A 25,674-nucleotide genomic window follows, 5' to 3' on the forward strand; every position below is an offset into this window, starting at 1 on the left:
GGTCCTGTTTTCTTCCGTGTATTACTTTGCACATAATAACTGGGACACGCGGTTTCGTTAACCGCATATTGATCTTTGTCAATTGTATATGCCTGTCTTTTCATATTTAAATAGGCTTCTTAGTGAACTTGATGCGTACTGGTACTCGGAGTGTATCTTAACCGTGTCTTTTTTCACTAGCAGTCGACATTTTCAATTTGAATTATTTTTTAAACTAAAAAAAGTCAATCTTAGCAAGACTCTAGCCACATATATTTCGTTGTTAGATCTCATACGTTTGCATTATCGAAGTAAGCTGTCGATAGAGTAAACATATGTTTGAAAAACATTGTCTTATTCATCGATGTATAATTTCTAACCTGAAAATGTTGCCAGTGGCTCCCTAACAGCGTAAACTAACAAACAAACTTGGTAGGGTGGGGTTGGATGTCGTGGCAACAGAAACAACGGCTTTTCTCGTGAATAATAATGGTAGTTGTAGCAGTAACAGTACAGTAGTGGGAGTAGCAATACTGTTGTAGTAGCAGGAGCAGTAGTATTAACACCACAGATGTAGTAGTAGTAGTAGCATTAGTAGTAGTAGTAGCAGGTAATAGTAGCAATAGTAGTATTAGTAGCAGTAATAGTAGTAGTACTAGAAGTAGAAGTAGTAGTAGCAATGCCAGTAGAGGAGCAGTAGTAGTATGAGGAAGTGTAGCAGTACAGTGGTAGTAGTAGTACTAGTAGTAGTGGGGCCCCGAGAGGGCGAGTGGTCTAAAGCGCACTCCGTTACGGATCACTGCCATCTCTTCTGCGCCGGTTGGAGTCTCGGATTCAGCCAATGTGTGTATGTGAGACAGCTTGCCAGTAGCTTGTCGTGGGTCTGTGGTTCTCTCTGGGTTTTCCCGGGTTCTTCTTCCACCATTAATACTGGCATTTATGTATAGCCTATTGTGTGCTGAAAAATGGCGTTAAATCCCACTAGCAGAAGTAGTAATAATGCCAGTAGTATGAGGAGGAGTAGCAGTACAGTGGTAGTAACAGTAGCATTAGTTGCAGTGCCAGTATAGGAGCAGCAGTAGCAGTAGTAGTATATATACCACATACGTAGTGGTAGTAGTAGTTAAGACGCGGGAGTAACTGTGAGGTGGTAGTAGTAATAGTACAAAAGTAGTAGTAGTAGTAGTAGTAGTAGTAAAGAAGTTCGAGTACCTGTACGATAACCATAGTAGTATTAAGAATACAACAGTAGAAGTAACAGCCCGGGTAGCAGTAGTAGTAGCAGCAGCAGTAATACTTAACGTACCAGTAATCATTTTAGTTGTGTTAGTAGTGACTGAATAGACTAATTTACATTTGTGTTACAAGTACTGAATAGGAAGATTAATTTAATTGTGGTAATCCGAATGGGTTCGAGCAATCCGATTAGCGGTAATACTGGATATATATATATATATATATATATATATATATATATATATATATATATATATATATATATATATATAGTGTGTGTGTGTGTGTGTGTGCTGAGATACCTGCTTGTCAGTACTGAACGTCGATGTTGGAATGTATTTATTAGATTTAATCTCTATATCAGCCATATTGTATGCCTAGGTAATGTCGTAACTAAAGTCAATTGAATTTTCTTGAATAGTCATCGTATTATTTGTCGGTGCACGCAAAAGTCTAGCCAAATAAGGTCAACTATTATTAACATAGCTTGTTGTCATGCAATGATTGGTTGGTTCTGTGTATGATAACAAGACTTTGCATAGAGACATGTAGGATCGTTACAGAGAATACAATCTAGTTAGCTTGGGAAACTTGCAATTTAATGGATGTATCAATATTTTGTAAGTATCAGTCTACTATTTACTATTATAAGACTAGATGTATTTGCAATATCATCACACAACACATTTATGTTACATGTGTTCACAATTGATTGAACTTGTATTGAATCAATGTATGAAATTGGAATAACGTTGTACTGATTGTGTTGAGTTGTAGGTTTACTCATGTCAAGGTCACTAAAACATTCAAGAGTTGTGCAGTAATGATACATTGGTAAATGAATTCACAGAGTTTTAACATTTTTTAAAACCTAGATGCATAGTCATACGATCAAACAGAGACAAATGTTCACGTATTATATAACATTTAACCCACACCTAGGTCATTTAATGCACATATAGTTGTTCATTTTGAATGAATGAAATTATAATGTAAAATACCAGTTGTACGTCATATCCTGTGATTGTAAGGTCAGTTACATTAGATGAATCTCCTATAACAGCAATTATTCACAGTATTTACACCCACCCCACCCCTTGCATCACAGAATTTACACCCATTATTAACTTCTCAATCCACAATATACTTATGTACCTGACATGGTCACAGGATGATATCTCTTCAGTGATTTATACTTTTAATGGTAGTGATATGCATGAGATGGATAAAAGCTAATGTTTATACAGTTATGTATAACTTTTTATGGTAGTTACGTACATGACATAGATCAGGCTAGTATTTCGCTATTTATATTTTGTAGCAAAATCCTCGTGTCAGCATAACGTTAGGGTGCCAACTCCCTCCACTTGCATTATATAACCCTTGAAGCACATTAAACCGACGCCATGGCAACAGGAGGAGAGGAAAAACTTGTCAGGGATCTGGTCAAAGTTGGGGATTTGACACTTGAAGACAGTAAGTGATCTATATGCTACATATAGAATCCCATTTGCTCTTTAGCAATCCATTGATATATACACTTTCTTCTTATCCATGTTGATAAATAGCCTATTATGTACATGTTATTTTATCGACATGTGCAGAAGTTAGAGGTTGAATAATTACCCCATATCCTCCAACCGTCAACCAGGGCAAGTGTCCGTCACAATGAACTGGCCACATATAATCTTGAGTCGTCAAATCCAAAGTTCGTAAACGCATTTAACACATGTATCTCCAGCAGATCAGATCATATTCGATATATATATATATATATATATATATATATATATATATATATATATATATATATATATATATATATATATACATAGAGAGAGAGAGAGAGAGAGAGAGAGAGAGAGCTATACATATACACCAGACAGAAAGGAAAGTGCTGTCAGAGAAGAAGAATACGATCATACAGGTTCGATAATTCTTAATTCATCCTCTACGGAAATTTGAACCCAGATTCGTGGGTAAATGGCACCCTTCGCCCTGCCTGCACGCACGAGCCCATCTCCCCTCACGACAAAGCACACAGCACCAAAAAATGATGCTATTATATTATATTATATATATATATATATATATATATATATATATATATATATAAACCAAGGAGGTTAGGATGACGTGTATAACCCAGCTGATTTTAAGATTGTATTATTGTTCATCTCTCTTTCTCTGTTTGTCAATAAGTCTCTTGGTTTTACTGAGAGAGAGAGAGAGAGAGAGAGAGAGAGAGAATTATTTGGATTTTAACGTAGCTTTAAAAAAAATTCAGTCATATTGCTACGATGCCTGCAGTTTAGCAGTTTGTAGTGATATCTAGCACTTGGCACCATGCCATAGACATGTAGGATGATGTCCTAACTAGTAATATTATCCTGACACCTGGCGGAACGGTCATAAAACTGATATATTAATGCTGAGCGCCAAGCAAGGCAGCTGTTAGTACCATTTGTACAGGTTTTTGGTATGACTCGGCCGGGGATCGTACCCACGACCTCCCGCACGCGAGGCGGACACTCCAACAGCTAGGTTATCTGTGATATGTATATATATATATATATATATATATATATATATATATATATATATATATATATATATACATATCCCAGCTTATATTCTTTATTGTCTTCAAAAAACTTAAACCTGCATTTGTAGCTAATTGCCATTGTGGAAAAAGAAAATGCTTTATAGGGCCATATTTTAACGATACAAGAGATTACTCAGTAAAGATTTCTATTACCAAAAAAAAAAAAAAAAACTTAGATGACACTTCATGGAGAGAAGTCAAATATTAACTTCGATGAAATTAGCAATTATAAGCACTGAATCTCTCAGAAAATGGTTGGATGAAATTGTATTGTCACCTGTACAAACCTATGGAAACGCCACGGATTAAATCACCCCACCCCAATATCGTATTGATTCTAACACTCATGGTTCAATTAAGGACAATAACGAATTAATATCTCGTTTTATCGACATATTTTTAAGTTCAAACGAATTAATATTATAAATAAGATTTTGTTTTGTTTAAGGCGGGATAATAGTACGATTAAAAATATTTTGAAATATTATTTATTTTATAAAATTTAAAAATAAATAATTGTAATTGCTTGTATATTACTTAAGTCTTCCCGTAATTTTACAGACATACATATCTGTAGGAAGCATTTCGTATGCATAACAAAACAATTTGTTTAGTTACTCATTTTTCGAGGGGATAGAGTATGATGGGTGTGGCTGTATGACAACATATTTTAGAAGTTACTGCACTGCAAAGCTGTGGATGTCACAACCACTGTAAGCAGAAGACGTTTACAAATGCTTATTTTTCGCTTCGTTGCTTTGACTGCAAAGTATCAAACATTTAAATTTACACAGGTGATGATACCCGTGGAAACATTGATATGGAAACAAAAGGTGTAGAGATTATGATGGGGTTTTACTGTTTCTGAAAATCTATGATGATTATGTTCACAAGTTCACAAATAAATCATTTGTCTACTAAATCTTTCACTAAATAACCTGCTTTGTGTTAAAGTGTTACAACGAAAATAATTTGTAATGATAATATTCTGTTTATATTCGTTAACATTTACTCCAAAATTATTATAATACTTTATGAACGATATTGTTTCATATGTACTGCGATACATGTAACATTGTCTTTTCGTTGACAACACAATACAGTGTTGATTACGCAATGGTCAAGAATGTGAGACAATAGTAGTAAAGTGGGACGATATAGCGTCAATGGGACTCACAATTAAAAACTACCCTATGACGATATAGCGTCTATGTAAATTTAACATTAACCACCCTGGGACGATATAGCGTCTATGTAAATTTAACATGGACAAAAAACCCTGGGACTGTATAGCGTCAAGGGAATTTAACATGGGAATATGGGACTGTATAGCGTCAAGGGAAAGTAAACAGGGTGGGTCTGTTGAGCGTCAAGGGGAAATGGAAAAGGGTCAGGACCCTATTTTAAAACGGTCCCGACCTGATGGATCTATGGAAATGGAACAGGTAAAAATTGAAACAGGGAGGGTCTCTGTCTTTTTTAATAAAAAATAAACAATAAAAAGTTGCAGGCAATTGAAAGTCAAGGTCTTTTCGAGATATTGGAGTGGCCATGAAAGGGCCTTTGGTTTTCTTCTTCTTCTAATTTCTTCTATTTCTCCACCAGCTTCTTATTTTCTGTCCTACACTTTTTCCATTCTTTTCTTTCTTTTCTTCCTCCTTTTTCTTCTTTTTCTCTTCTTTCTGTTTCTCATCCTCTTCTTTCTTCCTCTTCTCATTTTCTTCTTCCTTTTCAATTTTTTCGTTCCATGCTCTCATCCTTATCCTTTCCTCTTTCTTCATCCTCCTTCTCCTCCTTTATTTCTTTCAACAGATCACTTATAATTTCCTTTAGTTTTCTTAAAGTGTTGATCTCCATCTTCACTCGATGGGGACTATAAGAATAGTGGTCCTCGTTTAGGTTAACTAACATTTGCTCCATGATGCCCAAATTGTCCAGGACGTCTTGCAATTTTTTCATTTTATCAAGGTGGTTCGAAGCCATCTTCCTTTCTGTTCATTGTAGAATGGTGCGAACGACGAACGTTGTGAGTTCTTATACGGAAAGCGCGGATGTGAAGGAAAACATCCCCTAAGACCCAAAACTAATATTACCTAGATCATCGCTTAAAACGCGCGGACGTGAAGGAACACATCCGCATATTTTATCATTTCATATTATCTACTATTCACGTACGCGAATCAGCAATAAACAAACCCAAAATATACTATCCAAACACGCAAAGCATTAAAATGAAACCCAAATCTACTATCCACATAAACTTACTTGATCTCTTACAAAGCCCAATAATCTACTATCCACACAAACGTACTTGAGCGCTTACAAACACAAACACATACACTCACACTAGGAAAAAGGAGTCAGTGTTTATATTCACACTACTCTACATACACACATTGGCAAATGGATTACTATATCTTTTCTAGAGTAATGGGTAGCCCTGAAAAGGGCTGTTTGTTTTGAACTCCAGGGTACCTGGTTAATGGTTGCACATCCCCGGCCTGGCACCGCAAACGCATCTCCTACTCCAATCACCTTTCACTCTCTTTGCTGGCAGTGCAGAAGCGGAATGAGTGGCTTCCGAATCCCAATCTTCTGTCTCTAGGATTCCGAAATTTCCTTGTTGTGTCTGTGGTACAGCCATTCCTCTCTCTTTTTCCTCCTCTTCTTTTTTCTTCTCTCCTCCTCTTTCGTCCTTCCTTCTTCCACTATAGCCTCTGCGGCCAGCTCATTCAGTATGAGCTTGGCATATTCCAGGTGCACATGAAGTTCAAGCAGTTTCGCTAGGCTTCTGCTCATTTTGTAGTGTTGATCAATCAACAAGGGTAGCTAGACTGCCTAGCGGTTTTCAATTTATAATAAAAGCGCGGAGGTGAAGGAAAACATCCCCTAAAACCCAAAACTTATATACCTAGATCATGACCAAACAACGCGCGGACCTAAAAGAAACACTCACTCACTTTATACTACCCATCACTTTTCTAAAAAAATTTAATTAAACAAATAATATACTATCCACATACGCAAAGCAGTCAAATCAAACCCCAAATCTACTATCCACGCACGTCAAACAGCAAAACAAAAATTAGCATAATCTACTATCCACACAAACGTACTTCAGCGCTTACAATCACAAACACAAATAAACATGTACAATCACACCAGAAAAGAGTGAGTGTTTATATTCACACTACTCTACATACACACATCGGCAAATCGATTGTTATTTCTTTTCTAGAGATTGGGGTAGCCCTGAAAAGGGCTGTGGTTTTTTGCTTGCGTGAAGTTGAAGCTAGGGAGATCTTTGATATTCTAAGAGTGCGAGGTCCTCTGACGATAGACCTTCTGACGATAGGTCTGCTTTTTCGGAAAGAGAAGAACTCTTTGGTATCGATACGACAGTCGACAAAGACACTATCAGGTTCAGGTTGCTGCTGCTGTTGTGTTTGTTGTTGCTGTTGCTGCTCTCTCTGCTGTTTCTGAAGTCTGTACTGTTCTGTCCATTCTTCTTTCTCCATGTTAATTTCTTCTCTGAAGAGCTCTTCTATCAGGTCTTCAGTGACATTTAACATTCTCACATTCTCTATCTCTTAAGGCTTCAGTATCAGACTGTGTCTGACCCTATGCAAATTCACGTAGGCTTCGTTTAGCTTAGCTAGTTTGGAGCACATCTTCATAGGAAGATGAGTCGACAATGAATGGTTAGACTGGAAACTACCCCGTTTTATAAAGTCAAAGCGCGAACGTGAAGGAAAACCTCCCTATACGGTTTCCGAGGCGGAACGTTCAATGAGTGTCATGAGAGGGATAGGAAGAAGTCAAAGAGCATGAATCAAGATTCCTATAGCCAAACGAACCACGAAGACCTTTCTTTTAAAAACACAACATTTTTTATTCAAAATCACTTGACACTAACAAACAACTATAACATTTTTAACAATTACCAAACAATATAACATCAAACATTTTTTTTCTTAAATACCAAACATTTTTTTTTCAACTCACACATTATTTTGGACAGGGTTGGCAACGTTGTGAATGAAATTGTGATGATTTCCGCTGCTGGAAGTCATTAGGCCATTGATGGACACCACGTTTCCTAGCTTGAGACAAAAGACCAGTATAATGGTCACAAAACCATCGATCTACTTTCACATCGTTTCTAGAAGAAGAACGAGGATCAAAATGAGTCACTAAATGTTCTAAGGAATAGCGCAAGCTGCGATTATGCAGAAAGTACACACACTATTGTCCACACACGAAGGAATCTGTGCCTTGTAATTTCACATTATTGAATCGGGTGGTCTGAGCATTTCTTCTCATAAAGTCAATGATATCGTCTTCCAAAGGAGGCAATCCATTGGAATCGAAATATTCCACACATCCTTCTTGAGGAAAGTGGATGGCTTCCCAGTGGGTTCCTGGGAGATGACTGTCGTCCGTGTTGATCAGATAAGCTTGATGGTTTTGAGGTGTGCGATGAGGGAGTTCATCTTTAGCACAGACGACAGGATTCCAAGAAGCAGTGTACGAACTGTGGTTCAAAAGGTAATAAAGTTCCCAGGTATCCATTTTTTGTGTGTATTTTTCCTTCTTCACAGGTAATGATAAGTGATCAATTCGATTCTGACTTTTGCTTGAAAATGTCTGACAAGTAAAAGACGTTTGGCTCCGACTTCTTATTCTGGTCAAAGAGAGATTCGATGCGACGGCACTCCAGAGACGTTAATGGAGGAGAAGAATGTTTATCTAAGCCTTTATACCACTCGTTCAACACGAATTCTACCTCGATGAGACCACAAGCTTTGTCCAGATATTCGTCCAATTTTTCTTCTTGACTCAACATCAGACATTTGTCGTGTTGAATTTGACTGGGATGATCGTTGTGACATCCATAGCACTCTTCCTTGATCAATTCTTTCATTATATCTGCCAGGAATGTAGGAAAACAGGAGGCTAAATGTTCTTCTTGTTCCGGCCATCTTGACTTCATCATGATAACTTCTTCGTTTTTTGTCTTGGGATTCTTCTTCTTCTTCTTCTTCCACGGTCTCCTCACATTCCATGTCTAAAGTTTCTCCACTAGGTAGAGAAGGATAACGGTCCTCCATGGTTTCTAATAATCTAGAATGACTTCTCTTAAACTGTTGATTTCTAAGGTATTGTCAAATTCTGCATACAGGAGGACGTTCACTGTGTCTGGCCGGATTGTATAGGGTGGAAATGTCCCTCGTCGTTGCCTTGTTCTGGAGTGAAATAAAACGCTCACAAGCCGTAGCCTCCTGTATAATCCTCGTACGATATGCCGTGACTGGTGTTGGTTCCTAACTGTCCGGTGGCTTCGTACAGGGACAAGTACGACCTCAAGTAATTCCTGTCACCAAACTTAGGCTCAAACGGTTGGGTACACATAGTCTTGCCATCGCGACTGACTTTGATCTCGGCTACACTGAAATGATGAAAACAGGAAAGGATTTTCGATGTGGACTCCGTTGAAGGCTGAATTCTTGACGATATCAAGAATCAAACGCTTGGGTAACTGGCCTTGGAACAGATGATCTTCGATCATGGATCGCTGTCCAGCAGGAATGGTGAACGTTTTTACTTCCACGCGTCGTATCGGATACATGGTGGTCGTTCTGCTCAACGTTTGACTGATGTCGTTTCCCACTTTGTGTAACACTTCCACGCGTCGCACATAGAGCCTGCCTTCATGGATGATGGTTTTGTACTCGTTAGCATGGGCCAACAAATGTAAAGCGGTACTGCTACGATTCAGTCTCAGGCGAATATCCACCCCTTTCAGTAAATACTTTTCTTGTAACCACATGTCCAAATGCAAACGATCCATCAGTTCTAAACTACGTCCTTGCTGAATTTTATTTCTACGTGTGTTAAACCCCACATTGTGATGATCGTCATCTGCTGTGAGGGCTGTATCGTTAAACGTGTTATCACCCGCTGTGTCAGGTTTCCATACCACGCAAGCATCCAGATGAGTATTCTTGGCTTCTTTTCCGTACGTCAAGAGATTTTCCAGGTAGGCATGATACGGGTAAGTATCCATGCTGCTGCTGAGCAGTTTGTTATTCAAGTACAAGTCCACTTCGCTGAAAAAGGAATGCATGAAATTGTTGACAGGAGCTACTCTAGCATCGCCTCCTGGATTGGTATTGTCCGTTTTGATTACTTTGACTTTCAAATACAGGTAACGACTATTCAGATCGATGTAATCTTCGGGTTGACCTTTGATATCAAACTCGATGGGAGCTGAATCGGTCAAAGAGGAGACGGGGTGAAATTACACCCATTGGGATTCTTGCATGGTCATCATGGTTTGGGGCAAGGCAAACAGATCCAGTTCCGACTTGGAACAAGCGCAAGACTCTCGATGCATCATTTTTTCTCTTTCTCAATAATCGAAAACGTCTAAGTCTCGAACGGTTTTTCTTTTCTTTGTCTTTCTAGCTTTAGACGTGTGAAGTCTGGTAAAAAGTTTTTTTCTTCGTCGTCTTTTTCTGCCTTGTCCTTGCTGTGGCTTCAAGGAAGTAGGAATGCCTGACTCGGTAACGTGTAGGGCATTTATAGGTGTTTCTCGTTGGCCCGAAAGGTCTTTACCCGTTTGTAGCAAGACATTTTTGCCTGCCCTCAAGAGAGCTTCTTTCGGGTTTTGTTTGTCAATGATGACATTTTGGAGAAATTCTTTGCTGTGTGTCAATGCTGCATCTTTCAAGGCGTGCAATCCGCGTGTCACCATCGGTTTCAACACCAGAGCCATCAAACGAAAAGACGATTTTAACATATCTCCTAAACCGTGTCCTCGCTGTCGAGCAACCCCTCGGTACACTGGATACATGACTTACAACTCGTGAGAGAACCGTTTTCGAAAATGGAGTTTCACCGTGACTTTCCCTTTGGTGAAGGGAATATTTTGTCCCAGATCTCCTTTTATAGCAATGTTAACCGTGTCCAAATACCACTTGCTGACAGGCAAATAGTGAGGATGTACAAATTCGCGGTGGACGTGGTAAGTGTTTCCACCTTCTTCGTCAGCGAGCGTGACAGAATCCACTTTGAAAGGAATGACACGCAGTAACGGTACGGAGGTGTGCCCCACCACGTTATACTCCACCACATCGGAGTACACAAAGATCAAATTTTAGTCCTTGGTTTAGTTCTACCGGGAAATGAAATAACTTGCTAAAAGAATCGTTGTCAGAAATGACTGGCAATTCGTTTTTCTTCATCATGGCCATTCTCATGTCCATGTCTCCGCCCAACACGTCAAACAATTCAGGACAAAATATAATAGACATGATTTTACCTCCGTCAAATTTCATCAGGAAGCGACGAGCTGCTTTGTGATACTCCAGAGTGACACTTTTTCTGACACTTTCTAAAGCTTTCAGAAACACGACATTAAATCTGGAGGTAATGGTGCTGACCAAATGTTGACCACTAAAATAATAGCCTGGGGAAATGAACAAGTGGTAGGACCACATTTTAGTTTTGTCATCATAGCTTTTGTGATCATATTTGACATGGGTATTCAAGTACTTTTTCATTTGCTCGTCATGAACTTCCACTGAAAAAATAAGTTTGATTGGGAAGGACATTGAGGACTTGGGTCGGGTGAATGAATTCTACCAAAGCCACTTCCCAAAGGGCTTCGTAATCTAATTGGATGGTCTGAGGTAATTTGACCGTGTAACAGCACAACGTGTTGTTGGGAAACACCTCCATGGAACTGTCACTGGGTAAGATTAAGTAAAATTGGTTGTTATTGCTCATAATTCCAGAGTTCTGTGACTGTCCGAGGGGTTACTGGAAGTCAGAGACCTGTCTCCGCCCAAAATGGGGTTGATGTTATTGGAGTGGTGACTGTCACTGTCACTGGACACAAGGTTCCCGTTGTTCCTGTCCCAGGTGAATTTCAGCGAGTGAATAGGAAGAAGTTAACCGATGCAACTGCTCAATACAATGGTCCACAATTGCTTGTCTCCTTGTCGCAAACTCAAATTGGCAATGGCTGCCCCGATGACACAATACACCACGAAGATTTGGCAGAAAAAGACGATTTGCGTTTTAGGCACACGTTCTCCACACCACACCCACAAGGGTTGTTTTTGTAAATCTTGCAGAGAAGAACTGGGTGAAGGAGTGGTCGCCGTAGCTGCGTCTGTGCGAAAGGGCATGATGGCCACTTCTTTTTATAGTCGATGACTTGCGAAGCGTCGATCCAAGAATCAAAACTAGGTGGATATCCTTTCCAACGTACTTTGACTTATTTGACAAGTCGTTTGCCCACTTTACGGGTTCTGCGTTCGAGAATGCTTTCGATGTCGAACACGTCGTCTTCTTTTCTGCTGACACGTTGTAACTCGGGCAAATAAGACATTCCTTTGAGCACTTCTCGGTTCATGTCTTCCAATTTATAGACGGCAGGATGACGACCATGCACTCGTCCAGTGACACGAAACAATTCGGTGGTCCAGTTAGGTAAGTAACCTTTGTCGAAAGTGCGTTTGGTTTTGCCAATGCGTACCCAATCTCCTACAGCCAACACCCCACTTTTCTTGGGGACAGCTCTCGTCGGGGACGTACCAAATAGGCACTCAAATAGCAGCACTTCATTCTTGGGAGTCACCTCTTGCGGGGCACATCCAATGCTCCGATGGTAAGATTGGTTGTACTCTTGCACCAGGTGCGGTAAGATGTCGATGTACTGCAGAGTGTGGTGATGCGTAAAATATTTCCACATGCGTTCTTTCAAATCGCGTTGAAAACGTTCAGCGATGCTGTCTTTGGTTTCAGGATTCTCGGTGGTAAAAAAAATGAATGTCACGTTTCTTTAATTCTTTTTGGAAAGCTTGGTTCAGAAATTCGGTACCTTTGTCCGTTTGCCATCGAAGAGGGTGACGCCCGCTTTGTTTCAACACTCGTTGCAGGGCTCGCACTAACTCACTGCTTGATTTGGAAGTTAAGGTCACGACCCAGGCAAATTTGGAAAAGACGTCGATGACACAAAACGAATATTTGTAGCCGCGATTGTAGCTGGCAAAATGAGAGACATCGGCTAAGTCGGCTTGCCATTGATGATCGATGCCTTCCACTCGGGTGCGACTTCTGGACAAGCTTCGTCGAATGGATTTGTGTAAAGTGTAAGTAGCTTGTTCTTGTAACCATAATTGCACTTGAGGTAAACGGAGACTTTTCAGTCGCGTTTTGGCAGCATGATACAATTTTTGAACTCCTCCGTAACCTGCAGGATGGGAGGGATCGTAATAAATGCTGGCTAAGACTTTTTCCATTTTTTTGTGTATTAATAAGCCACCAACTCTTCGGTGATGCTACTTTGGGTGGGACGAAAGGGTGGTCTGGAAACGGATTTACGTGTCCGATGGGCTACGGGAGTAGAAGTCGAAGGTAGTGGTGGAAGTGGCAATGGAATGACTTTGGTCTTCTTTTCTTTTTTCACTTCTGGTTTCCCTTCTTTCTTTTTCACTTCTGTCAAAAGTGGAGTGGACATCATCTTTTTAATCCAAGCTTTCATTTCTTCTCGTTGGGATGTGGGGGACTGGGTAAACAAGGATGCTGCAATCTTACTAGACATGGGAGCTGTTGACTGTTTTTGAAACACTTCTCGTATCTCTTCTTCCTCAGGCCTTCTTGGGATAGCATCTCTGGTGACCCCTGGGGATGGTAGTAGTGGTGGTGGTGGTGGTGATGGTGTGGGGAATGGACTTTTCATCAAGGTTTTAAAATCTTTTAGAGTGGGAAGAGCTGTTTCTTCTAAAGCTTTTGGTGAAAGAGTTGCTGTCATTGCAAGAGTTGGCCGTACTTTTGCGATTTTTCTGTTTCGGACAAATCTTGGCGATCCAAAGGACTGCAATTCGTGTTGTAACTGGGACATCTCGCTCAAATTGGGATTGGGAGGTAAATGCGGGGTGCGTTGTTCTTGCCAACGATGGTATTCCATCCATCGTTTGTAAGGCACTAAAGCTAGTTTTCGTCCTTCCATGGATGGGTCAATTCTGAGATCTTATGACTTCAGAGGGCCTTTTCATCTTGCTCCCACCAGTTCTACCAACACGGCTCGCAAGACTCCTTTCAGCAACGGACCTAACAAGAGGGGTAAAATTCCTCCACGTTGGACCAACATCTTCTTCTTTTGTCCGATGGGGATTTTCTTTTGAACCATTTAGCGCAGAACGTGACGATGTTTGCCTAATCATTGTTTCTGGTGTTTGGACAAAGAGATCGTGCCTTTCAAGACGTTCAAACAACATTCGCACACGGTATCGATGACCTATTTGGAGGCCGTTTGAATGAGTTTTTTTTTTGTAGGGGTGGAGAAGCTTTGGACAGGACAGATAACACGTCCCCATGTTGGACTAAACGTGGAGGCAGTCCTTTCCTTTTCTTTCCTTGGGGTTTAGAAGAGGAATGTTTTCTGGAGGGTGACATCTTTGCTTGTAGGTTCCGGGACATTCACCAAACAGACAAACAGACACTAACGTCGATGACTAAACACACACCCTTTTATCTTTTTTTTTTTTTTTTTTTTTTGGGGGGGGGGACTATCGCTTTGTCATAAAGGTGACAAAGTTTTTTCCAAAATCGCCGATAAATCCTCCCCTATGTTGACGCCTCTTTTTGTTGGAACGACTGTGTCTTTTCGTAGGGTAACGTCGATGCTTGGTTAAGCGCTTTGTCGGATGACGAGTCTGCCTTTTTCTCTTTCTTTTTTGACTTCTTGGAGGTTACATTTTTTGGAAGTTCACTGATACCCCTACTTGGTCGCAGGCCTTTATTATACATGAACGCGTCGCCACTGACTATATTTACGTCGTATCAACTTGAGGACAGGCATGTCACGTCGTGCAGGGGTACGTAACAGACTAAATCGAGCCAGTTCTTGCTTGGACAAATCCAGTAAACTCTGGAACATGCCCGATCTTTATTGGACATTGATTTTGGGAGCAGGTACTTTGTGAGCTGCGGCCACTGCCGCTAAATGGGAGGGTCCTGACACTGGGGAAGTTCTGGGGTCATCAACGGAGAAATTCTTGGTGTGATTAACGTTTCCAAGTACTTTTCAGTTCTTGGTGTCATCAACGGAGAAGTGACTGAACCTGAGGTTACCGGAGACGCGGTCACCGCCGTGGCAGGTCGTGGTTTGCGAGTGTAAGGTTGCGTCCTGGCCGAAATACCTCTCTTGCGACTAGTTTTTGTGGACTTGTCTTTTTCTGGGGACTTTTTCTATGTTTCTTTTTCTGGGGGCTTTCTCTTTCCGGGGTGGTGACTGGTAAGAGGAGGGTCTCGCAACTGGAGAAGTTCTTGCAGACACGGGTCTCTTTGGGGACCTGGTCTTGCCACTGTGCTTCTTTTTCTTCTTTGAGCTTCGTTTGACTTCGTTTTCCTTGGGGAAAACTTTGGGAGCATTAGGATCCCATCTTAAGAGAGAGCGAATGATAACCCCTCCTAGAGTACCGCTCCCTCCAGGTTTCAAAATGATTTTTTTTGGTCTGAGTGTCGATGCGGGGATCGGCCAGTTGGGTCAAAGAGACTTTGTTTCGATCGAAAAAGCGTTTGGTTTGATGAGGAATCTGAATGATCCCTTGTAGCAATTGACGTGCTGTCACCGTGAACCATCGTAAGACTTCTTTGAGAATATCTTCTAAGACACGAGCCCTTATTTGTGGATTTTTTTCTCGACTGATGCCATACAAGGCACGAATCAATTTGACGGGAAGATGCGACTGAAGGGACGTCATGTTCAAACTCTGTGAGACAGACGAAAAGTGTCTGAGATTTTTTTTTTTTTTTTTTTGAGTGAAGTTAAGTCGAAGACGGAGACGTGTACAGGACAGGCCCTCCGTCTTGACACCAGTGGTGAAATAATTGGGTACAAAATCGCAAATCATCGGGGGTTGTAGGTTTGAAATCGACGAGTAAATAGACGTGTGTAGTTTGAGTGGCATCGTCGTACGCCTGAGTCAGCCAAGGCGTTCCTAACTGTTTGGCTAAGCCTTGCACTTGCGATTTGTCTCGAGGGCTTTTAAACAAGACCACGTAATGCGCATTGAGACTGATGGTGCGATGGGCTTTACTTTGTTGAAACAAATTGTGAGTGATGTAAATGACACTGGCATTACGGTGATGCCCTTTGCGCGTAAACCAAAGTTTAATTTCTTCCTCGTTTTCTCCCTACATGTCGTCGAAAATGACCAAATGGGTTTGACGGGAGTCAGAGACGATGCCATCGTCTTCTTTAGGAATGCCTTCCACAAACACAATGAAATCACATTGACTTTCTCGCAAGATGCTGTACGCCGATTGCCAATCTTTGTAACACCACACGACACGTTGAGGTGGACGATCGATCAAATGATGTTAATGTTCGATCAAACGTTTAACAAATTCGGTTTTACCTGAACCGCTAGGTCCAGCAATGAGCATGTTAAAGGGATGGCGAAGATACAAAGCCTCACAACTGGCACGATCTAAGTGTTCGTCGATGATTTTGACAGTAGAATAAGAGGAAGCAGTGACAGCAGAAGTAGCCATAGTGTCAGGAGTGTCACTTGTGACACGAAAACAAATAAGACAAGAGTTGATATACTTTTTTCAGAACACGTTTATTGAATGATTTTTACATGAATACGAAAGACAAAAATACATAGAAGCCAAAGGCTTAAGTACAACGATAAAATGCGCATCACAATCATCAACGCGGAATAGAAACAAGTGTCTGTACAACATGTTTTGGGTAAGGTTCTGACCAGTTCTATAGGGGGTAAGGTCACACAAACGTCCTCCCGAAAGGGTCTTACAGGCATGTCCACGACAGTCCTGTCCTGAGTGACGGGTTCTTCTTCTGGCACCGTCTCTAACACAGGTTGAAAAGTAACTTTTTTCCTTGAACAACTCTCGTGTATGCTGGGCCACTTCTTGGTTCCAAGCCTCAAAATCCCATTCTTTCCAGGCACGGACATCTGTCCTATGGGGGTGTACGTCACAAGCTACACACACGTCGTCATAAACGTCTTGGGTAGCTAAAAGTTGACGAATCTTTTTTCACCGTAGAGGTCGAGAAGTAATGCAAGGCTTTGAGTAAAAGGAGTCTTTCGTGACCATTTAAAGCCACTTGGGTGGTAAGTACTGATGGTAAAGAGTTCACAAGGAATCGGCTGGTAAACGAAATCCCAGAAAACAAGTCACTAAGACACACACTATGCGGCGTCCCAAATTGATTGGATACAGTTCTTGTAATAATTGATGGTAATGATCCAAGGTTTGAATATGGTCATTGTGTTCCTTCCACGGAATCTGTTCAATCACTTGTGACATATAGCGTGGCATGGATTCCTGATTGTATAGTCTCTTTATTTCGGAGGCGATAAAAGTACTTTCTAACTAGACATCTTCGTTATCCAGTTGGGAATCTAAATCTTGCATACTGTAACCTACACTTCAAAGTTTGTTTAGATGTTTACTCTTCCGCTAAGCAGATCCCACGTAAAATATGTTGGTAATCCTTAAACACGTCTTCCTCAATACGTTGCTCTAATTGAATCTCGAAGTAACCAAAATTATGAACATTTCATTCATTCACTAACTCAAAGTGTTGAACAAGGTCTGACCACTGGAACAATTTCTGACGAATCAGTTCTCTTATACCAATCAGGTACCAGTGGTTAAAGATCTGGTGACGTAACGGATGCAACTGTTCTTTACGTTTGACTTGTATTTTGACCAGCTCTCGGTAAATGCGTTCTCGCAACTCCACAGGCAAAGCACGAATGTTCTCTTGTAAAGTATCCATGAATAAGTCAGTCAGTACAATTCACAATCTTCTCCTAGAGCAAAAGTAATCCACATAGTAAGTAATTTCTGACCACTGCCACTCAGGGTAAAGTCCAAGAATCTCATTGAACTCTTTCGATATAAACGATTTAGAGTGATATACTAGGATGAATGCACACTTGACCCAGAGAAATCTAACACATTGATTATTTTCATTCACTTTCCTCTTGTGAATTTCTCGGCACAAAAGTTCTACAGTTACCCATTGAGATTTCACTCTGGAGAGCCCCTGCCAAACTTCCTTGTAAATCTTCTCTTGCAGTTCTTTAGGCAATGCTTCAATATCTTTTTTGAAATGAAGTCTAAATACTGGTCTCGGTGATGTCCAACATTTGACTCCTAGCCAATCTGGTTTCTTCTTCTCCAACGACATGGTAATTCCTTCAATGTCTCGGTCCCACTAAGAGGAAGTAATGACAATTCGATGACCAGACAGCATGTTCTAGGTAGGCCGAATATTGTGGTTCTCAGTGTTGCAGTGACACACCGCAACTGAAGCACTTGACTTTATCCCCTTCGCCCAGGTAGAATAATCCGGCTCTGGCTAATTCTTCGGGGGTTGGTCCTCCCAGATACTAAGTTAATTTTCCTTTGCACGAATGGAGACGATTTTCAAAGTCGCAGTATTCAGGCAAACGCACAGGGAACGAATATTCTTCTTTCACAAGTTCGTTTCGATGAGGGAAGGGTGATATGGACAGGAGTTTGCTCAGGGCTGGATGACATCCGTAGAGTGGGTAAACGTGAAGATGGACATTACATTGACCATGAAACTCAATAAAGTGTCCACGATGACCAGGGACATCGGTTTTGCATCCCTCATGTTCGACACGCACAGCATCACTTTCCATGATAGGGGTAGTGAGAACAAAATTCCCGTGATGCTTTACGGCATCGGTAAGTTCGTAGTGTACAGCATCGTTCTCATCGCCAAGCTCACAATCGCATTCCACTTCAGAAGCCCCAAACTTGAATTGTGCTGGTCTGAACATGTTTTGTGTTTCTCTAAAAGTATTCATCTTGTTTGCCTGGCCTTGGTAGTCACACTGAACTATCGATCTTGCCTAGGTTTCCTTTTTATAGACAGACCAATACCGACGTGTCCATACGGTAAGGTGAAATGATTGGGAAGTCGCACTCGCTTCTGATACACGATCTGATAGACTTTTTTCAAGGGTCGACTGACGATGTGGTGAGTGGGTAAACGTACAGTCTTGTTGGGTTGATAGGTGGTCACTTTAAAGTGTTGATCTTTTCCAGACTGCAAGGCTTTTTTCAAAACGTCAAAGTTGACCACTCGACTGGTACGATAATTCAGATTCAATCCTTCACTTTGCACTTCGTGTGCACTTCTCCTTGTTTGTCTCGGTATTTCGTAGCCGTAATTTTTAGGACCGCCACTCGCTAATCTTAGAATCTTGTCGTCGGGGTGCTTGTCTGTCCAGGCTCCTAATCCGTCTCCTTCGATGTCGGGGTGTTGTTGACTCGGATGATCGATGTAAATGCAACTGTCTGTGTCAAAGTACAGGACGCGTTCCCCTAACAGTTCTAAAGCTTCCGAAATTCTAAGCGAGCATGAGCTGTCACGTATGCCGCAATGATGACATTTCCAAAGGGGTCGTCTTGTACAAAGTCCAGATCTTCTTCGTAATTGAATAAGATCAAATCCTCGCCAACGACGTCCACGTGTTTCATCCGGAAGTAGCGGGAAGGTCCTGTCAAATATTACGTCTTGAGTAAACACTGTCGTTGTGCCATTTTGCCTCACAAACAATTTAACATTACTTTGGCAAACGATCGCTTTCCTTCGTTTTTCTCGATGTGGTCCAAAGGGATACCTTCTTGTTCCCAGTATTTCTCTTTGAATGTATTTTGGTCTTCGGGAGTGTGACACCAGGAAGAATAGCCATTGGCTTCTTGTTTCAGTTTCAAAAAGGCTTCCACGTAGTCGGCGAAAATGCCTTTCTGCGTGGGGTCACCCATGTGGTATTGTTGTGTCTTGGGAACGTGACAAATTTCGTACACTTCTAACAGTTGGTATCCCATGTCCAGAGCTTTGAACAATTCCACGCTAACCCACGTCCTCGTCATGGCGCGTTCTTCCTGGGTGTGCTGACAAGGTTGATCTTGGTTGTACGTTTCGGCACAAGTACGGCACAAGGGAAACACCAGTTTGCCTTGACAATGGTGAGGTAACACGGTATGGTACAAGTCGGTGTGAGGCAAGACTTTACATTTGATCAGACCTTCGTATTGTCGAATGTGGTTCAGTCGATGTACAATTGCGTGTGCCCTGCAGGAAAGCGACAATATTTGCACACGTAATGATACAGAGAACACACGTCCAATTATTTGATTTCTTCTCCCTTCTCTTCGTCGGCTTGGTACAGCAAACAGGTGACATTGGTCCTTCCTCCGTACAAACTATCCCTCGGGTTCAGTGGGTCCATGAACTGGCAACTTTCCACGAGGCGTTTAAACTCGGGATCGGTTTTCAAACGGTGATCGTACTCGTGTTTCCACATTTCCACCACTTGGTATCCTTCGTGTTCTAACTTTAGGCGTCGCAGGCAAGTGGCCTGGTACAATTCTTCCATGGTTCGTTGTAAAAACTGATTTTTAGTGCCACGGTCAGGGTAACAGACGGGGCATCCGTGAAATAAGCAACCGTTAAACTCGTACACGATCTTGGGGTTTTCTAAGTTCCAGCCATCGACCGAATGCGTTCCGATGGTCTTTTCACCCCCTCCGTTGCAGGCATGCTGAATCCATTTGTCTTCCTTGTCGCACAAGTAATGTAACCAGCGTAAGGCTTTGACCGAGTATTGACGTTTGATAAAGTTGGTCGTTTGAGGACTGATGACAGCCACGGTGTTTTCAGGCATGAATCGTTGTCTGTATACAAAGGAACACGCTTTGGCAATGGTGAAAGCTTCTTTCAAAGGATCGACCCCTCCGTGTTCCATGAACAGTTCTCGAAATTTTCTCGAAATTTTCCACAGCAACGCCTTAAAATGTCCACGTCGGAACGACAATACTTTAACATTTCTTCCTGAAAGTCGAAAGGGTCCGAGGCATGTGTCTGGTACCAAGCGTAGAAAGCTTCTCGTTGTCTGGTACGCATGTTTTTGGGGTCGTAGACTTTAGCCTCATGCAAATGGGGTAGAACAGCATGTTGATTGGCTTCCGTATTGAAAATGTGACGAAAATACCCTTTAGCCATTTCTGTCATTCCAAACGTTTTAGGCATTTGATTCAAAGGCATGGCCAAGTAACTCATCGAATTTTTAAACTGCACTTGTCCCACTTGCACGAAAATTACTTTGGCTCCGTTCAAAGTGACTTTAGGACGCTCGGTACCATGTTCCGTATAGCATCTCCAAAGAAACTGTCCATCGTATCCGGATGAAATTGCCTTTTTTCTTCTTGTGACCGTCCTCTTTCTCTGGTTGGGGTTGGTATTTTTGCACGTAGCATTCGTGTTCGAAGTGCACGATGTGGTGACAAATGTGACATTTTTTCTTTCCTCGACATACGTGTGCCTTAGCATTATTGGCACGTATGCCATGTCCACACGTAGAGCACAATCTCAGCAGTTGACATGCACTTTTCTGCTGTGAACCTTGCGTCTTCAAATGTTGTTGGTAACAGGCAGGGCTGACAAACGTGCGCAGACAAGCAGGACAATGCACTGGTTCATGTCCTTCGCTCAGACAGGGTGGAGAGGCCAAACATCCTGAGCATTTCGATCCCCAATGTTTGTGTTGCTCTCGATTATTATAACCATAGTCACATTTCTCACAGTAATAACCGTATCCCAGGAATCCGGTGATACTGGTAATGGTATCGAAATGTTCATTGTGATGATAGAGGTGAATGTATTTTCCATCCTTAAAGTCTGTCCCTCGAAACAATAGAGGCCCGCGCACTTCTTGAGGGTACACTTTCAAGGTGTAGCGTGGAGCTAGGGTATCTTGCAATTTTTGCATTTCAGGAATGCCGCAGGGTGTGTCTTTCGGCAAGCCTGCTTGTTGAAACAGGAGTTCTGCTTCGTTTCGTTGTTTGGCTCTGTCCGATTGTTGAATAGTTTTCCAGGCTCTTTTCCATTCTGCCGTGTCGTTTTTGTTGGCATAGGTTCGTCCCACCACGATAGCCCTGGCTAAACACATCTGGTCTTGATTAATTGTGAATTTGAACGAGGCTACGCTTAATGCTGCGAAGGTCGTTCACCAATAACAACTTATTGCATTATCCGGTCACTTGAGGAGGAGAGACGTGGGTCATGTCCAGTGTGGCTTTTCCATCGGTGATGTCAAACTGATCGTTGGATTGTTGCACGTGTTGAATCTTGTCCATGACTTTGGAAGCGGTCTATTTTGCAGGGGTGCTAAACTCGATCCAAAAATGGGATTTCAAACCGTCGTGTTGTATGGAAAGTCTCAAGCGATCGTCTTCTTTGGGTTGACATTGTCGCTTGAGCGTGGTAAGCAAAGAATCACACAACCCGGTGATGAACTCTTCTACTTTCTCCAGCAGTACGTCGGACTGGAAATCCTTAAACTTCACCCTGTAAGTATAAGCCGTAGTTCTAAATTTTCTAGAGGAGCGCTTTTCCGTCTCTCGAATGGAATAGTATTTTTCAGGGTTGACTAAGGGTGGTGAAATTTCTTTAGAGGAAAACTGTCTGGGCTTGGATTCTGGTTCACTCATGTCCTCTTCAAAATCACAGGCATGAATTTGTGCCAAGACTTCAGCTCTGGTACGAGACGATACATCACGTTTCTGCCTCTTACTTTCTTTTTCTTTCTTCTCAAATGAATTGTATCGTTTCATCTTGATAGCAAAACGTCAAATGACTAAAGTTTAAACACCATGGACTTATTTGTAGTCATGGCAGACCAGCGTATATAAAGGGTATGTGTCTTGTCCTTTCACTATTCATTTCACTCTCAAACCGAGTAGAATGATGGAAGAGACTACCCAGATCGAACGTTTCATCAGAGCTTTGAGAGGGGTCATTAGAAAATTTTCTTCAGACCAGCCGTCGGACTACTCTCCTTCCTTTCGAGATAAAAGTCAAGATACCTGCTATATCTGTCAGAAGCAAGGGCATTGGTCTTTAGAGCGTCCAGGCCATCAAAAAAGCAAAACAGGGGTTAAAAGAGACAAAAGTCAAGATACCTGTTATCACTGTCAAGAAAAAGGACATTGGTCTCCAGATTGCGCTAAGAAACAAGAGGAGACAGAAGAAGAAGAAAGGGATTATGGAGAGGAAGAAGACAAAGAAGAAGAGAAAGAAAGTAGACAGGTGAAGAAAAAGAAACAGGAGAAGAAAAGAAGAAGGGAAGAAAGTGAAGAAGAAGAAGAGGAAAAGAATGTGACGGTGACAAAATTGAAAAAATAGAGACATTAAACAAAGAGACAGAAGAAGTCTTATGAACTTTTTAAGGTGATTTGTTGTGAATTGTGAATTGGATTGTAAATAGTTATAAAAGAATAAATTATGTATAAAAAAGTAAGTGTCTTTGGGTTTTGATTTTAAAATAAGAACCTATATTCAAACACTCATACACAAAGTCGTACTATAGGGTAAAATGGTTGGCATTTTTGTTTTTGTTTTTTTTGAGTCATTGGCAATTGAAAGTCTATCTCTTTTCGAGAGACATGGGTGGTCCTGAACCCTTTTTGGTGCAGGGATGATTTTACGCAATCAACTTTAACTGCCTTAAGCCTTTGCCACGGCCGAGGACTACTTCTGATAATGATTTGGTTGAAATCACTAAGGGTGGGACGGTAGGCTTAGTCACAGGGCTGAAGTATTTAGCTCGGGAAGGTTGTATTCTCTTTGGTCGTGATAAAGAAGTCTGATATATTCGTTTCTGACTTCTTAACTCCACTAAAATGTTTAACAGTACCGTGACGGTATGACTTTCACTTTCTTGTTGCTTTGCTGCTTCTTCTTCTTCTTGTTTTTTTCTTACATCTTCTTCTTCCTGATGCTGCTGTAGGAGAAAAGCTTGTTCTGCTTCCTTTTGCTGCTGTATAAATTTCTCCAATTCTTCTTTCTCTCTCTGTCTAAAATTATCCACGTGTGGTAATGAAGGAGAAGGTGACGATGGTTCTGTAACAAATTCTTGCGAGGTAAGAAAATCCACATAATCCCAGTTCACCTCTTCTGAAAGTAACTCCGGGTTCCCTTGGGTAGTCTTAACGACTGGTACACATCAATTTATCGTTTTCTGAGTTTCAGTCATGTTGAAAAACTGTCGCATGGATTGACTGCGCACAGACGCTAGCGAATATATGTAGACCACGTGACGTCACAGACTGTTCTCTTCGGATTGGACGTGGGCTGACTGAATTTTGTAAAGCGTGTTTGGATTGTTGAACTAACTCAATCCGTTTCAATCCTTCCTCTCCCTATAAATAATTGCAGTTCACTGCATTCCTTCACCTATTCTCGGCACCCGCAACATGTGGACCACAGTTAAATCGTCGACTCTGGTTTCTTCCATGATGTTCTGGACGGACATACCGATGTATGTACGATCCAAGTGGACAGTTGTCCACAAGACAGACACCAGCCTGTGGATACGAAGAGTATATGTGGAGAGGCAAGGATACATCAAGAGAATACTCATTTACGGTCGAACAGTGAGACGAAGCTTAAGAAGAAGAAGATGGCACAGATGCCATTGATGTTAAGGGTATATTAACATAAACCCAAAGGCCCTTTTCAGGGCCACTCCAATATCTCGAAACGACCTTGACTTTCAATTGTCTACCCCTTTTTTTTATTTTATTAAAATAATTGAGACCCTCCCTGTTTCAATTTTTGCCTGTTCCAGTTCCATATATGCATCAGGTCGGGACCCTTTTAAAGTAGGGTCCTGACCCTGTTCCATTTCCCCTTGACGCTCAACAGACCCACCCTGTTCAATTTCCTTTGACGCTATACAGTCCCATATTCCCATGTTAAATTCCCTTAACGCTATACAGTCCCAGAGTTTTTTGTCCATGTTAAATGTATCGTCCCAGGGTGGTTAATGTGAAAATTTACATAGACGCTATATCGGCCCAGGGTAGTTTTTAATGGTAAGTCCCATTGACGCTATATCGTCCCACTTTACTACTGACAATCTATGTATAACAAAATATTAGTTTTCTTCTATAGAATTCGATCTGATCTTGTATGCCTTGGAAATCCTTGTAACTATCTGGAAAACTGCATCAGAGTTATACATAAGTATAGGTCAGTGTGGTCAAATGATCGTTCTTATACAGAGTTTTATGTCATGAGGATAGGTCAAACTTTTGTAAAATGAGCTTAAAATAAATTATAGGAATAATTTTATTACAAAATGCAATGGTTGTTATGTTGGCGCACAAGATATATATTGAACTCCTAAGAGAGTGGAAGGTGTAAGGTGAAGCTGTGTGCATTTGTAACATGCCCAATGAAGAGAATGCTAGAATACATCTTTCTTACTTTCTTGTATTGTAGCTAAAGTTTCATTGGATATTGTACTTGTGGAAATTGCACATGATCTATACACACAGCTAACCATACTCACCGCTCCCATATGCTCGAAATATCAGCCTCAATTAGTTTACATTACAAAATCATTAAAATTTAATAAATTAGGGAAAACAAATTCCGCCAGACTAAATGACACCAGCTTCTACAAGTTCAACGAATTTTGCCAGACTAAATAACACAAGTTCAACAAATAGACTACAGATACATAAAATGAAAATAAAATAAGTTTTCAACTCTTATTTTATAATTTACCTTTGAAAGTCCAGGAAGTCAAAATGACAAAGTGGAGTTAACAGTTGTTCGATAGGTGCGCATCTGAAGTAAGGCCAAGCTGTAAACACTATAAACAAATCACCCCCATCAATCATACACCAAACTAAAGAAAATTCCAACCACCAATCACACAGCAAAGTAAAAGGATCTAAAAGTTGTTTTAACCATACCT

The 25,674-nt window shown here is 41.2% G+C and overlaps 1 protein-coding gene across 1 annotated transcript in view; it reads left to right on the forward strand.

Moving 5' to 3' along the window:
- Nucleotides 1-1,736: 1,736 nt before the first annotated feature.
- The window catches only part of LOC149789709 (uncharacterized), a 124,319-nt gene continuing 100,381 nt past the window's right edge, over nt 1,737-25,674 (forward strand). The window contains exons 1-2 of the mRNA XM_089971708.1: nt 1,737-1,835; nt 2,537-2,691. Coding sequence (XP_089827834.1) covers nt 2,622-2,691 — 70 coding nt within the window. The 5' untranslated portion in view covers nt 1,737-1,835; nt 2,537-2,621. The remainder of the gene's footprint in view (nt 1,836-2,536; nt 2,692-25,674) is intronic.

Source organism: Sinohyriopsis cumingii, chromosome 10, assembly GCF_028554795.1.
Source record: "Sinohyriopsis cumingii isolate HCF-2022 chromosome 10, ASM2855479v2, whole genome shotgun sequence".
Taxonomy (NCBI): Eukaryota; Metazoa; Mollusca; class Bivalvia; order Unionida; family Unionidae; genus Sinohyriopsis; species Sinohyriopsis cumingii.